General features: G+C 38.4%; 1 protein-coding gene across 1 annotated transcript in view; it reads right to left on the bottom strand.

Annotated features, from left to right (window-relative positions):
* The window catches only part of LOC117429764 (phosphopantothenoylcysteine decarboxylase-like), a 62,014-nt gene extending 50,500 nt beyond the window's left edge, over window positions 1-11,514 (bottom strand). Inside the window, exons 1-2 of the mRNA XM_058999169.1 lie at window positions 11,508-11,514; window positions 11,263-11,309 (exon numbers count right to left, since the gene is read on the bottom strand). Of these exons, the coding sequence (XP_058855152.1) occupies window positions 11,263-11,309; window positions 11,508-11,514 (54 nt within the window). The remainder of the gene's footprint in view (window positions 1-11,262; window positions 11,310-11,507) is intronic.
* Window positions 11,515-15,164: the final 3,650 nt, after the last annotated feature.

Raw genomic sequence — 15,164 nt, 5'->3', positions numbered from 1 at the left:
AACATGAAATACTGTTACTATTGTGGTTTTAGGTAGACTTATGCAATATAATTGTGTAGTTTGATTACACAATGTTAAATAAAAGATCTAAATTCTGTTCACATATTTATTTATTTTTAAATGATGTCTCAATCCTAAAAGTCTAGGCGATGCAAAACATTTGGCCATGCTGTGTATGTATGTATATGTATGTGTAATATATATATTAGTGCTGGGACAGATATCCGAATATTCAAACAAAATATTGTGTGATATCTGAGATTTAATATATTAAAACAAAACAAAACAAAACAAAACAAAAACACAGGCTCAACACAGCAGCTCTTGAGCCTCTATTAAAAGTTTGAGACAACAAAAAGTAAACAAACCAGATTATGCGTGCGCACACATAGTGATCTCTATGGAAGGCCATCTGGTTCAAAAAGGCGTTGTGCTACTTTAGAGCGTCAGAATCTCATGGGATGAAAAAAAAAGGCAAGCACGTCATTCTGAACTGCCTCGCTTAAACAGTGCCCAACTTGCTGGAAATGATGTGTAGTGATTTTTATATGGATTGTATATATTGTATATTTTTTGTTGCGACTTTTGTTACGTGGAATGTAACAAACAAAAACCAAAACAGTGAGTTTTTTCCCCTTCATTTTATAACGCCATTTCCACGTTTGTTTTATTTGAAGTGTTTAAAGTTTAAATTTCAGTTTCAGTTTGCTTGTTCAGCTACAAAAAGGCACAAGTAAACCTCATGTTATTACTTTATGAAAACGTGTCTATGTTTACTGTTAAGAAACAGCAATGGCAAGGAATGAAAAAAAAGTAAAAAAATAAATAAAATCTGGAATCAACTTTATGTACTATTTATTTTGGGAATAAACAAAACAACGCTTAACTTGAACTGCTATTTGGCATACTTTGTTTTGTAGTTAATTCACTGGGGTAAAGTAAGGCCTACACAACGTATTCCTTACTCCTGGGATATTCATTTATATTAACGTGTTGCATATTGTAACGTCTTGCTGTAAATAAAGGCACACACACAGGGGCCACGCCTCCCAGCTATGCTGTCTCTGCCTGCGTTCAACATAATGGTTTTATTACTTTCTGAAAACGAACACATATCTGAATGAATATTTAAATTATGAGCGAATATCCGAATATGAAAATCCTGTGTTCATCCCAGCACACACACACACACACACACACACACACACACATATATATATATATATATATATATATATAATATAAATATATATATATATGGCACGTCTTTCATAGGACATTCCTTTAATAGGTTATAAAGTTACATAGTGACTTTTAATGAGAAAACCAGCCAGCTAAACAATAAAGATGTTCACAAGAGGCAGTTAAAAGATACTGTATGTCAGTCAAACAATAAAGTAATGAGCTGTGACCTAACAGGATGTCAATTCTTTAAAAGAACGAGTTTAAAGCTCCATGGAATGCAACAGACCCTGTCACCAAAGGAAGTTAGCTGTGTCGCAGGTACAATAAACTGGCAGGTCTATTCAAATACACTGGGGCTGGAAGCAGGGGCGGATTAACGCACAGCCAGGCCCAGGTGCCCCAGCCTCTTAGGGGGACCCCAGTAAAACTCACTGTAACCGCTGGATCAAAATATAGCAGTAAATAAATATAGCAAAAATGTAGCAATAAATAAATATTCTTTAATATAATAATGGATGAATACAATAGCCAGGTGTTTGTAAGTATATCAGAATTTTGTCCCTGAAAGATCTCTCCACTATCCAATCAAATACAGTAATACGTCTGTTTTTCACAAACTAAACACATGCACAAGTTTTGGTCAGGAGGCCGGTGTAGAGTGTTTTTTGTATAGGGCGGTGGCTGGAAGATCAAAAGGTCTTCCACTTGTCAATGTAACAGACATCCCAGAATAATAATGTGAGACTCTTACATGGAATTGTGCTTCTTTTAAATGATGCAATCAGCATTTTAAAGGAATTGTTTATTTTTATTTTGGGAACAGATTCTACGGAAAAGGTGATAAATAACAGCATATAGTTTATTTATTTAATGAAATAGATACATAACATACCTCTATACAACTGAAAACAAAACAATCCCCATAATCCATTGCTTTGGGTTTTCAAATGCCAAGCAACAGTTGGCTGGATTGATTTTTAAACATCTATCCATTGGGACCGAAGCCTCATTTACAGGACCCACTGTCTCAATGCGTAAATCTCCTGGTTAAATAAATACATAAGTACCATTTGATTTGTGCTCCATACTGTTCTACGCAAATGAGTCATATGGTTTTCCGAATGCATGAACGCCATAGCAGAAACACCTGTGTGCAAATAACCTTTCTTTAAATAACCTATTTATTATTTCTACCTTACTGGAACAGTGTAATATGTACTGTTTAGTAACTGTTAAGTACTGTTTATTCCCAAATTGTAAAGTTTCATTTTTTTAATTGAACAAAAAACATTGCCCTTTAGTTTAGAGGAGGTAGTTAACATGTTTACAAACACATTTAAACATGGCAGCTTTATCAGGGATAAAGCTGAATCTAACAGAACAACCAAGTCTTTGGCTTAAAGGCCTGGTCACACGGGCGACTTCTATTGATGGCAACAAGAGGAACACATTTCTTGCCTGTGTGTTGCCTTGCATTTTGCGGAGGTCACACGAGAGATAAGTATGCGGTTGACATGGAGAGACGTGAGCTCTCTTCGATATGGAAATTAAAAACCATCGTGAAAGAATATTAAAACACTCAGTGGCCCATCTAAACGTAGAGCCCTGATAACAATATGTGCATTGCAGATTAAGGGTGTAGATAGCAGGTGTGCACATGTATTAATCATTGAAAACTGATTTTCAGAGTTATAGATATTTCAGACTTACGAACAGCCTCCATTCCCAGGGTGTTGGTAACTCTGAACTTCCACTCCCCAGAGAATATTTGTTTCAGCACTATCTTTTATGAAAAAGGTAGAATGTTTTCCATATTGCAAATTGTACACGATGCTTTCTTTTTCATATATGGAAATCTTATTTAGTTTGTCATGTCATACTCCAGAAAAAGAGTACTTTGCACATCGCAAGCAAAATATAATCAAAGCAAGTTCATGGACACATTATTATTTAGTATCCTGTCATTATTTGAGCTGTTCATCTACCAACTATATATCCAGCCATAGACACATGATATACAGTGCCTTGCGAAAGTATTTGGCCCCCTTGAACTTTGCGACCTTTTGCCACATTTCAGGCTTCAAACATAAAGATATGAAACTGTAATTTTTTGTGAAGAATCAACAACAAGTGGGACACAATCATGAAGTGGAACGAAATTTATTGGATATTTCAAACTTTTTTAACAAATAAAAAACTGAAAAATTGGGCGTGCAAAATTATTCAGCCCCCTTAAGTTAATACTTTGTAGCGCCACCTTTTGCTGCGATTACAGCTGTAAGTCGCTTGGGGTATGTCTCTATCAGTTTTGCACATCGAGAGACTGAAATTTTTGCCCATTCCTCCTTGCAAAACAGCTCGAGCTCAGTGAGGTTGGATGGAGAGCATTTGTGAACAGCAGTTTTCAGTTCTTTCCACAGATTCTCGATTGGATTCAGGTCTGGACTTTGACTTGGCCATTCTAACACCTGGATATGTTTATTTGTGAACCATTCCATTGTAGATTTTGCTTTATGTTTTGGATCATTGTCGTGTTGGAAGACAAATCTCCGTCCCAGTCTCAGGTCTTTTGCAGACTCCATCAGGTTTTCTTCCAGAATGGTCCTGTATTTGGCTCCATCCATCTTCCCATCAATTTTAACCATCTTCCCTGTCCCTGCTGAAGAAAAGCAGGCCCAAACCATGATGCTGCCACCACCATGTTTGACAGTGGGGATGGTGTGTTCAGGGTGATGAGCTGTGTTGCTTTTACGCCAAACATAACGTTTTGCATTGTTGCCAAAAAGTTCGATTTTGGTTTCATCTGACCAGAGCACCTTCTTCCACATGTTTGGTGTGTCTCCCAGGTGGCTTGTGGCAAACTGTAAACGACACTTTTTATGGATATCTTTAAGAAATGGCTTTCTTCTTGCCACTCTTCCATAAAGGCCAGATTTGTGCAGTATACGACTGATTGTTGTCCTATGGACAGAGTCTCCCACCTCAGCTGTAGATCTCTGCAGTTCATCCAGAGTGATCATGGGCCTCTTGGCTGCATCTCTGATCAGTCTTCTCCTTGTATGAGCTGAAAGTTTAGAGGGACGGCCAGGTCTTGGTAGATTTGCAGTGGTCTGATACTCCTTCCATTTCAATATTATCGCTTGCACAGTGCTCCTTGGGATGTTTAAAGCTTGGGAAATCTTTTTGTATCCAAATCCGGCTTTAAACTTCTCCACAACAGTATCTCGGACCTGCCTGGTGTGTTCCTTGTTCTTCATGATGCTCTCTGCGCTTTAAACAGACCTCTGAGACTATCACAGTGCAGGTGCATTTATACGGAGACTTGATTACACACAGGTGGATTCTATTTATCATCATTAGTCATTTAGGTCAACATTGGATCATTCAGAGATCCTCACTGAACTTCTGGAGAGAGTTTGCTGCACTGAAAGTAAAGGGGCTGAATAATTTTGCACGCCCAATTTTTCAGTTTTTTATTTGTTAAAAAAGTTTGAAATATCCAATAAATTTCGTTCCACTTCATGATTGTGTCCCACTTGTTGTTGATTCTTCACAAAAAATTACAGTTTCATATCTTTATGTTTGAAGCCTGAAATGTGGCAAAAGGTCGCAAAGTTCAAGGGGGCCGAATACTTTCGCAAGGCACTGTATATTTACTGCGCATGTGCTTCTATATAGTGCACACCACCATACAAGCTTGGAAGACAGGGTTCAGACACTAGAATAATAAAGTAATAAAATAAACAATTCTGTTGTGTGTCAAATGTGAAGCAAACTCTTTAAGCTGCTGGTCTCTTATCAAGAAACCAAAGTCACATGGACCTGTAATCAAACAAGAGAATGATAGAATATACTTCAGATCATTCCTCGCTGATCCCCTCTGCGACTGTATTATAATTACACCTCCAATTAAGTGGATCCCTGTCTCACAATTACAACTTCCCAATGAGATCCAAACAGAACCACACATGTTTTGATCACATATCGCCGAAACATGTACTGACTGTGGGGTCTCAGTTGTACTATAAATTAGCTTCTTGTTCAGTTTGTTTAAGTTAATGCATAACTTCCCCAGAAGAGCAGTGTTCAAAACAATAGAATAGCTTTAGTTCATTAAATACAGGCTCTCAATCAGGCTGGCGGAATAATGGGCAATAGGACAAACAATTTTGTGAATGGATGTGTAAAAAATATCTATATCATTGATACTGTATGTCCAGAGATTAAAACAATGTGGCAGTAAAATAATTTCGACTGGACACTACATCTAATAGAACTTACAGCAATTGAGAAAATAATATCATACAGTTGTTTGCCACAGACTTCAGGAACAGTGGTACTGTATTTAGACGTGCCACTGTTGGGATCAACTGAAACAACCCCACAGTAAGAGAGGGGTCTGTATCATTGATACAGCCAGAGGTTATAACAAAGTGACACTGAACTGCATTAATATCTGGTTTGAAATAGAAGCACATGCTCTTAAAACAAACCCTAACTACTTTCAAGCACTCTTTATTTTGACCCAAATAAATCTTCCTTATTTATATCAAGCAAAATAACAAAAATGATTTTCTGTGATATTAAATTAAATCACATAAGCCTTGCTCTCGTATTCATTAGCTGTGTATTTTTCTTTTACCATTATCTTGGAGTATTGGATTATTACAGAAAATAAAAATAAACATTGATTTTCAATTTTTGAGCGGAATAGACTCCACAAGGTGTTAGAAGGTGCTTGAAGGATGGTAAATCGATCCTGTCTAATATTTCACCTAATTGGTGCGAAGTGTTAGATCGCCAGGGTACACCAATGAAACATGCCCACACCAGTGCAATGCCCAGTCAGGTATACAGGTGATAATTGAGTGGTCTGTTGCTTTGTTGGGAATGTTTAGAAATTCGATAATGATACTGCCCCAGGATCCGCAAATGAGTGTGAATGTATCCTCTCTGCAATATTAAATATACCTTACTCTTTATTCAGCAACAGCAGCAGCAATGACAACAGCAGTGGCATATGCAGCGCCACCCATTCAACCAGGTTTCAAACGCAAACTTTCTACACTGTGTGTGAGTGTAACAGGGCGAGCAGCCCTGTACAGTATTTGTTTGTTTTATTTTAAAACAGGGTCCCCCTCCGCCCATGTTATTTTGTGTTTGTTTGTTTGTGTGTTTATTTATTGTGTTTTAGGACGGCGAAGCGCCGTCCGTTTCATGTACTGTTTTGAGACCGGCGAAAAGACGGTCTTTTATATTGTTTAGTCGGTGGGGATCGGGTTAAAACCCCTTCCCTAAATACCCTCGTGGGAATGTGGCTGGAGCCTTAAGGTAATTATTGTATCAACTTAGGTTCCAGCCACAGGATATAAAAGACGCTCTCCAGGTTCATTAGGAGGGGAGTGTTAGAGGAGAGACGTAAGTCTGACTAAAAATAGAAGGAACGATTGCTCCTTACTGTGAACCCTGAAGGTACTCGTATCCGTGGTTTTGTGTCTATTTGTTTGGCCAACGTGCCCTTTTGTTTGTAGAAGTGTTTTTTTTTGTTACGTAAAAACTGTTTATTTTGTTTATTATTTAATAAAACACTGAGCGCAGCCATAGCGCCTCAGTATTCACTGTCACTTTACTTGTTTTGGAGTCTGTTCTTCCGGGTCTGACGTCACCACACACGCCATCCTGTCACAGTGAGATACACAGCGAGTGAGACAATATTCTTCCCTAATGTAATCATGCCAGAACAGTACATTTATATCAAGACCTCTGGTAATAGGAATATCAGAAAAGAGAGTAAAGTGTGTTCTGTTTGAACGCACTGAAAGGGTTAAGGGGATGACCTTTGGACTGTAGCACAAACCAAACAGCAAACGTGTCTCTTTCAGGGAGTCACACAGGCAGAACATATTTCCATACAACATCATGCCATTTTTATGTAAATTTTATTTGCTTCAAAACTGTTGGGTTTGTATTAGAGGTAAAACTACAGTACAGTGAAAAATGCTGAGAACCCTGCCATGCAATGAGCAATGTATCAGTTGTTGTGAGGGTCTTGGGATTAAACTGGCAGTGTATTGGGGTATTTACCTTTTAGTAGCAGGTGAGAGGAACAAGTGTTCACTGTAAAGGCTTATTCAGACAAGTCACAATAAATAACCCTATTTCCTGTTTCAAGCCTACCGGTATACTACTGCAACCCTTGTGTATGAATCAGGAAAGAAAACTGTAAAGCAGGTTGTGTTACTTTGTGGCAAATAAATACCATCTCAGCAGCATCTATTACTGAAAAAGAAACTGGGAATGAGAATCGCATCCACTTCTTGCTGTAGTACTCCCTCTAGTGATCTTGATAAATGCTTGTTTCATAAAAAGCGTGCTGAAGAATAAGCTCAATTTTAACATGTTTTCAGCAAATATGAAAACAGGAAAATGAATCAAATACCAGTACAGCTACTCGACAACATACTGGTGAAATGTATCCTGTCAGTGGTGCGTCAAAACAGAGAAGAATTTGAGCCGCAAACCCTCCGCGGTATACAGGGGAGCACAGACAGGTATTTAAAGAGACGCAAAAACAAAAGAAAGTTTAGATGCAAAACAAAACCATTTTAAAAAACAAGGGAAGGGAAGGGAAATGGTCATATGTGCTACTTTTTGTGCTACTACATTCCATTGTAAAAGGCTACAACTAATTATAACAAGTAAAAGAAAAACATTCAGACTTGTCAATCTTGCCACCAGAAGCCCTCGATATTATGCACTTTGGTGTTGTTTATTCCTTATATCAATGCATGTGTTTCTAAATAAAAAATAATCCAATGCCAACAATAATAATTACCCATTTGCAATTAATACCCGCTCCCCACCTAAAAACAAAGTCTGTTTTTCAAATATGATTAACTAGCAGATTAGGGCAGACACACATCAGAATTCAAATACTGTCTGATGTCACTGGCTTGTCTTTTTTTGCATATCAACTGCACATAGGTGCCTGCAGATTCAACTAAGGGAACAAAGAGCCACTAACCAAACCAGTGTGTTTTCTGAATGTGCACAGAGAGAGTGCAAACTGAAGATACGGTGCAGACATGTAACTGGATTGCTCAAGCAACAGGAAAACTACTGCAGGTCTCTGGGACTATTCCTCGCTCCTCAAACACGGCACTAACCCTGTACTGTACACCCATTGGGTTGCCACAATGACCACTTCATCAGGACCCCACCCATTCATTTGCATTTTACCATGCACCATTTGCACATGCAAACCAGACTGCATGCAGAGGATTAAATAACTCGAGGATGTGGAATCATGTATTGTATTTTTTGGTACACCAACACCTTGAGAAAGTCTACAATGTTAGGAAGTAGTGTATTATATTAGTGTTACTATAATCTAATCTGATCCCATTTTTCAGTAACGTGTTACTGTAACGGTTCCTTTTTAAGACAGGTAATCAAAGTGGCAATGCATTACATTGTATGTGAAAAAATAACGTTGAAAAGAATTGTGGGAAATGTCGTTTTAAGACCTTGAAATATACCTTTGCTTCTATGCCTAATCCCACGTTTCCCACAATTCTTTTCAACGTCCCGTCCCTGCCTATTGGCTGAGCATCGCAGAGCTAGCAGGGGCGGCGCATTCAAATTTCAAACTGTACAGACAGACACGGAGCATTTTGCTTATTTGTTTTTAAGCTACTGACTGTCTCTGTTGAACCGAATACTGTTTTTAGCCGTATTTTTATTTTCATTGGCACACATGCTCTAGATACAAGCACAGTGCTGACATATCATTTCCTAAAATTATATTAAGCGAGGTTTCGGGTAAATATATAAAGAAAAAAGGGAGTGTGTATTTGAGCACTAGTACAACAAGACCATGTACGGAATTAAAATGAATGGACTATAGAATAGTCTTTTTTGGAACAATTTAAACAAGATTATCCATAAACTAATGTTAACAGAAAATATATATAAAAATAAAATTTCGACAAAAGCTGCCGGGAAGCACTGTCGCTGCTGATTGCTTGTTTCTACACGCTTTGAAAAGGGAGTCTCGTCTTCCAGAATATCACTTACAATGTGCGCCATCAAAAATAAAAATAAAGTTTCTAAAGAAGATGATTTCAGCAAGCTAAAACACCACACGAACAATTGTCATGCGACACTTTCTGTATTGGCTTGCTAGCTTGCAATTGGTTGCTGGTCAGTGGCGGTGCGGCTCTGAACGCTGGTTTAACATGTTACAGGTGTTATACACCAGCGCCAGGAGGCACTGAGCGCTTTTCACCTCCAGCGACAGTGCATCACTGACGCTGGCATGCGTATCGGGTGACAATGCAGTCATTATCACGGTCATTATCACACTATCACAATGCAGTCATTATCACTGTCACTATCATTATCACAATGCAGTCATTATCACTATCATTATCACAATGCAGTCATTATCAATATAATTATCACAATGCGTCATTATCACTGTCATTATCACTGTCATTATCACATTATCACAATGCAGCCATTATCACTATCATTATCACAATGCGTCATTATCATTATCACTATCATTGTCATTATCACAATGTGTCATTATCACTATCATTATCACATTAACACTATCATTATCACATTATCACAATGCAGTCCTTATCACCGTTATGTGTCCAGCTGTTTTTGTGGCGCGTTAGGTCCGTTCCTCAGAGAATTCGGTGTTAATTATTATCACACAAGAATAAACACAATTGTACACCCTGAGATTAATATGGAAATGCACATTTCCCTTATCAAGCTCAGTATGGTGTGCTGTCCTCTATATACTGTCACTACTAAAATGACCACTAGCGGAGTGTGGCACATTTGTGTCCCCTCTTTTTCAATTCCTGACTCAAGGTCAGCTGTATATTGGACAGAATATTTACATTTGTACCCCCCCTAAAATAACCTCAATTCAGCTGTCTTTATAATCAGAAACAACATTTTAGCAGACTCAAAAAGCATGTCTACTCATGGGTGTACTGCACAGTCTAACCTAGAAGGTCTCAGAGGTCAGAGAGCAGTGGTTCCCAACCCTGGTCCTGGGGACCCCATGTGTCTTCTGGTTTTCTTTCCAACTGAGCTCTCAATTACTTAACTAGACCCTTAACTGAACTAATTGCTTAATTAGACATTTTTAATTGTTCTTGGCACCTAAAAGTTGCAGATTTCAAGGTACCTGTTACAGCTAATTTGAAATCTGCAACTGTTTAAGAGCTGAAACAAGTAAACAAGGGGTCAATTACAGCAAACTGAAAGGATGGTACTAACTGGGGATGATCCCGTGGTTAGTACGGAGGATGACACTAAACTAGTACGCAAGTTAATACCAATTGCAATGAACCAAGCAGCTCCAGATAGTCCCCAGCTGCGTATTTAAAATGTGTCTCAACTGAAACCAACCCAAAGTAAATGCTGCTGCCCTCTAGACTCTAGGGCAGTGGTACTCAACTCTGGCCCTCAAGATCCAGTCCAGTCCAGGTTTTTACTCCAAGCAGGTTCTAATGTAGTTAATTGAAGCTGCTAAGAGGCAATTCACTAATTTAGGAGCTGGTTGGAATAACCAGTGGGTAAGAGGCAGGGCTGGTCTCTGTCCTCCGGGATCGGTAGTCCGTCCACCTCTGCTCTGAATTGCTCGGCTTAAAAGCAACTCTGGTTTAGGCTTGTGAGATCGGAGGACGCTCCGATCTCATCACAGCTTTCATAACTGTGGGGCAGGTAATGAATGCAAAAAAGTACATTATTAGGGCACTCCAATATCTACGAAACAGCATGGTAGTGAGGAATGCTTTTCAGAGCTGTATAATTCAAAGTTAGCAACATGTATTATCATTGAAAAGCTGCTTTATTGGGTATGGGGGACATTGCACTTTCAAGAAGAGTAGGATAAATAATAATAATAATATTTTATCCGCCAGACAATATATGGAATAAAGAACAATAGCATATCAATTTAAAGGCACGGCTGGATGCAATGTAAAGGAACTAAGAACACAAGCGAAGGCCAAAAGTACAGAACTTCACTTCGGCCTCTCTAGTACTCACCCCAGGTATTTCAAGAAGTTTGCTGACCAGTAGGAGCAATTTTAGGGCTGTCACAATCGTTTACATGACAAAGTGTTTTCCGAAAATGACTGATTTTCTTAAAACGTCACTTTTCTGTGTTTACATGATTAACGATAGAAAGTCTAATTAGAATTCAACTGTATACATGGATTGAAGTTTTCGGAAAACGCAGGATATTTTCGCATGCAAAGTACTGTAGTACCCTAAGTACGATTTGAACAGACCGGACATTTCTGTGATAGAAAGGAGACCAATCCAACAAGTGCTTTATCGAAGTGTCAGGCCTGAAATTCAAAGATATTACTTTATCCCTAACTTCTTCTTCTTATTATTATTATTAATTTATTTATTAGCAGACGCCCTTATCCAGGACGACTTACAATCATAGTACAAGTATTAATACAATTGAGCAAGACAAAATACAATGACTTCGGTTCTAGCAAGTACAAGTATATGACAAAATACGATTCAACGGAGCAGAAATGGATCGATGCAGACTGACTACATATTATTATTTTCTGTTTTCTAAAACCACGTGCAAGAATGAAGGTCAGTTTGCACATGTGCAGTACGCTATCAGAATAGGTTTTCTGAAAAGTGCGTTTCATGATATACATTTGGTTCGTTTTCGGAATTGAATCGGACATTTCTAGGTGTTGTTTTCCGAAAACTGACCTAAGGAATATTCCGATACATTTTCCGAAAACTGTGTTTACATGACTTTTGATATCGGAATTAGTTTTCGGAAAACTTAGTTTTCCGAAAACTATCGGAATTCTTATGCTCATGTAAACGTGCCAGTTACCCCGACAAGGACACGATACTATTGCTTGACAAGTCACTTGTACCTACACTATCTTTCTCTGCGCTACAAGCCGCTACCTGCATGTCTGCAGTTTTTTTTCTTGTCAACACTGCGGCTCTTCCGCACGTTGGGAACGCCTACTCTGTGACTAGAAGCGAGGGTGATATTATGTAGGTCAGTTTAAAAATAATACATATTTTACTATCAGTAACGCATTACTAAAATTGGTAAAATGCAATACGTACTACGGGATATATAGCATTATCAATACTATTCACAAAATGCAGACTAATGTTTACTATGTCTACAGATATACCACAGCTCCCCTCTGGCTGACAGTTGGTTTAAACCAAAGGTGGAGTGAATTAACACACACAGCCGGGGAGTTCGTAAATTATGTATGCATTGCTGTCCGGGTATTATCGTAGTGCTGCATAATCGATTCGTAGGTTAGTTTATATGATCGGAAATATTATCAGAACTAAAACAAAAAATATGGGTCACTGATAAATATTTGCTTAGCTGAGTCCAGCTTTTTCCATTTCAAAATCAACAGAAACACATTGTATTGTCAAAAGTTTTTTTTTCATGAAATAGATTAATAATTTCTAAATACAAACTGCAGCATAACACCAAATGTCTTACTAAAGTGACGAAAATAGCCGAACCTTGTCCTAAAATAACAGTTACCGTCACAGTTTGCGGGGCATTGTGGGAGTTGTAGTTCATTTCCTATGAAATAACAGGCTGTGTTTTTTTTAATGGGCTTTTTTTGTTTGTTTGTTTGTTTTGTTTGTTTGTTTTGTTTTACTGTGTCCATATTTACACTTGTTTCTGACTGTACTAATATGGAAGCGTTTCATATAAAGTGTTAATACTTCACGACCACTATCGAACACAAATTCCAGGTTATTAAATGTGTAGCATCCAAAACGACCGTCTCTAACATCAAGCGCCGACTGCGGGGCATTTAGCATTAGAGGAAAACCCAACAGGTGATCAAACGCCATCTAGTGTTCAGTAAATATAAATTCCAAAAAAGTTAAACATGCAGGACCAGTTACCCAGTGAAATAAAGATGACACTTTAAGAAGCCAAGTAGATAAACTGCAAAGGTTAATTGTAAATGAAAGCAGTGTTGTTTTGTTGATCCTCTGCTGTTACCCTTATTATTTGCTCTGTGTTTGGAGCCCTTGGCACAGGCTATTAGGCACAGTACAGTTATCACTCCAATTGAAATGAAAGGCTAAAAACACGGCATTTCTCTCTATGCCTATGCTATTCTTTTATATACACTATATCTAACATTATTTGTTTATTTAGCAGACGCCTTTATCCAAGGCAGCTTACAGAGACTAGGGTGTGCGAACTATGCATCCACTGCAGAGTCACTTACAATTACGTCTCACCCGCAAGGCGGAGCACAAGGAGGTTAAGTGATTTGCTCAGGGTCACACAATGAGTCAGTGGCTGAGGTGGGATTTGAACCGGGAACCTCCTGGTTACAAGCCCTTTTCTTTAACCACTGGACCACACAGCCTCCTACATACAAATCTATCCCCCATGTCTTGACCCTATTTGATACATTTGGAAGGATGTCAGGTTACAAAGTCAACTGGACTAAATTGATTTTGATGCCCATGAACACTACTGCTAGGGTCACTGTGTTAGCCCCTGTTGTGCCTTTATAAAGAAATGTTACTTACCTAGTCATAATGGTTTATTCTTCTCTACACCAGATTTGTAGCAACTTCTTCTGCAAAAGATCAAGGCTGGTCTCTAAAGATGGTCCTCTGTGCAATCCTCTTTGTAAGGTAGGAGAGGAACGGTTAGAATGAATGTATTACCACGCTTCCATTTTGTGTTCTTCATGTTGCCCCTAGCACCCCCTCCTAAATATTTTGATGAAGCCCATTCTATGATTTCCAAGCCAAGCACTAAGAACTTGACCGAATCATGATTCGCAGGTTCCTTGGCTGCATGTGGAGGAGGCTTTGGTGCTGCCTCCCTTGCACTGGCTTCAGTTCTAAATATTTACTTAATATGTGGTCCTATTATAGCCAACTCATTGAGGATGAGGGATAGCATTGAGAAACACACGGGTGGCCCTTGTAACTTTCATAGATAATTTTCAATTTGGACTGGCACTGTTTAACAGGACACCAGCCCTTTGTTTATCCAGCCTGGTTATCCAGGGGCATTTTTACTTTTCATGACATCTGTGATGATAGAGGCCTTCATATGTTCCAGGACCTCAAGGAGACCTGCTCCCTTCCTAGCTCTTATTGTATGTACTTGAGGCTCAGATCAGCAATGCTGGCCTATGGTGTGCAGTGGGATACAACTCTGCCGTCCATCCTTTGGCAGGTTGGATCAATCTTACCAGTTCTTCTTGGGGGATGGTATCTACGGTATCTGGTAATGAAATCTTATAAACCCCTAGCTGTCACAAAAATTTGGTAGCAGGAGTTGAGGAGTCTAGGTACTAATTGGGAAACTGTATAGCTAAATACATTTGTGGCTTTTAAAAACCTTGCCCATGAACTAATACATTTGTACTTATTCACAGCATATGCAACCCAGAGCAGTCATTTCCAAATGAAAATGATCTCTGACCTGCATGTAACATCTGTAAACTTGGCACACCTGGCACCAGTATGCATATGTTCTGGGACTGTCCCATCATTGCCATTTTTTGGAGCTATGTAGCTTATAGAAAATATTTAATCGAGGGGTTATGTGACATCATAAACCATGAGTGAAGCTTGAGTGGTTTATGAAATGGTGCAGAACCCTGAGATGAAATATTTTCTCATTATTTTTTTTTATATTACATGGATTTTAAAATGATGATAAAATATGTTGTTTAAGATATCTATCAATACTACTCAGAATAGTGCCTTTCCAGGTTCCTTCTCACTGCCATCTCTTTTCAAGCTAATTTTGATTGACAGAGAAAGTCTTGTTTTCCAAATCTTTGCATACTTCTTGTTCCCCATAAAGTTAACATAAACAGTTTAAAAATCTAAACATGCATATTAATATTATGCAAGTATGATGAAATAAAAATGAAAAT

This window comes from Acipenser ruthenus, chromosome 24 (genome assembly GCF_902713425.1).
Source record: "Acipenser ruthenus chromosome 24, fAciRut3.2 maternal haplotype, whole genome shotgun sequence".
Taxonomy (NCBI): Eukaryota; Metazoa; Chordata; class Actinopteri; order Acipenseriformes; family Acipenseridae; genus Acipenser; species Acipenser ruthenus.
This window is presented reverse-complemented; position numbering and strand designations above follow the sequence as displayed.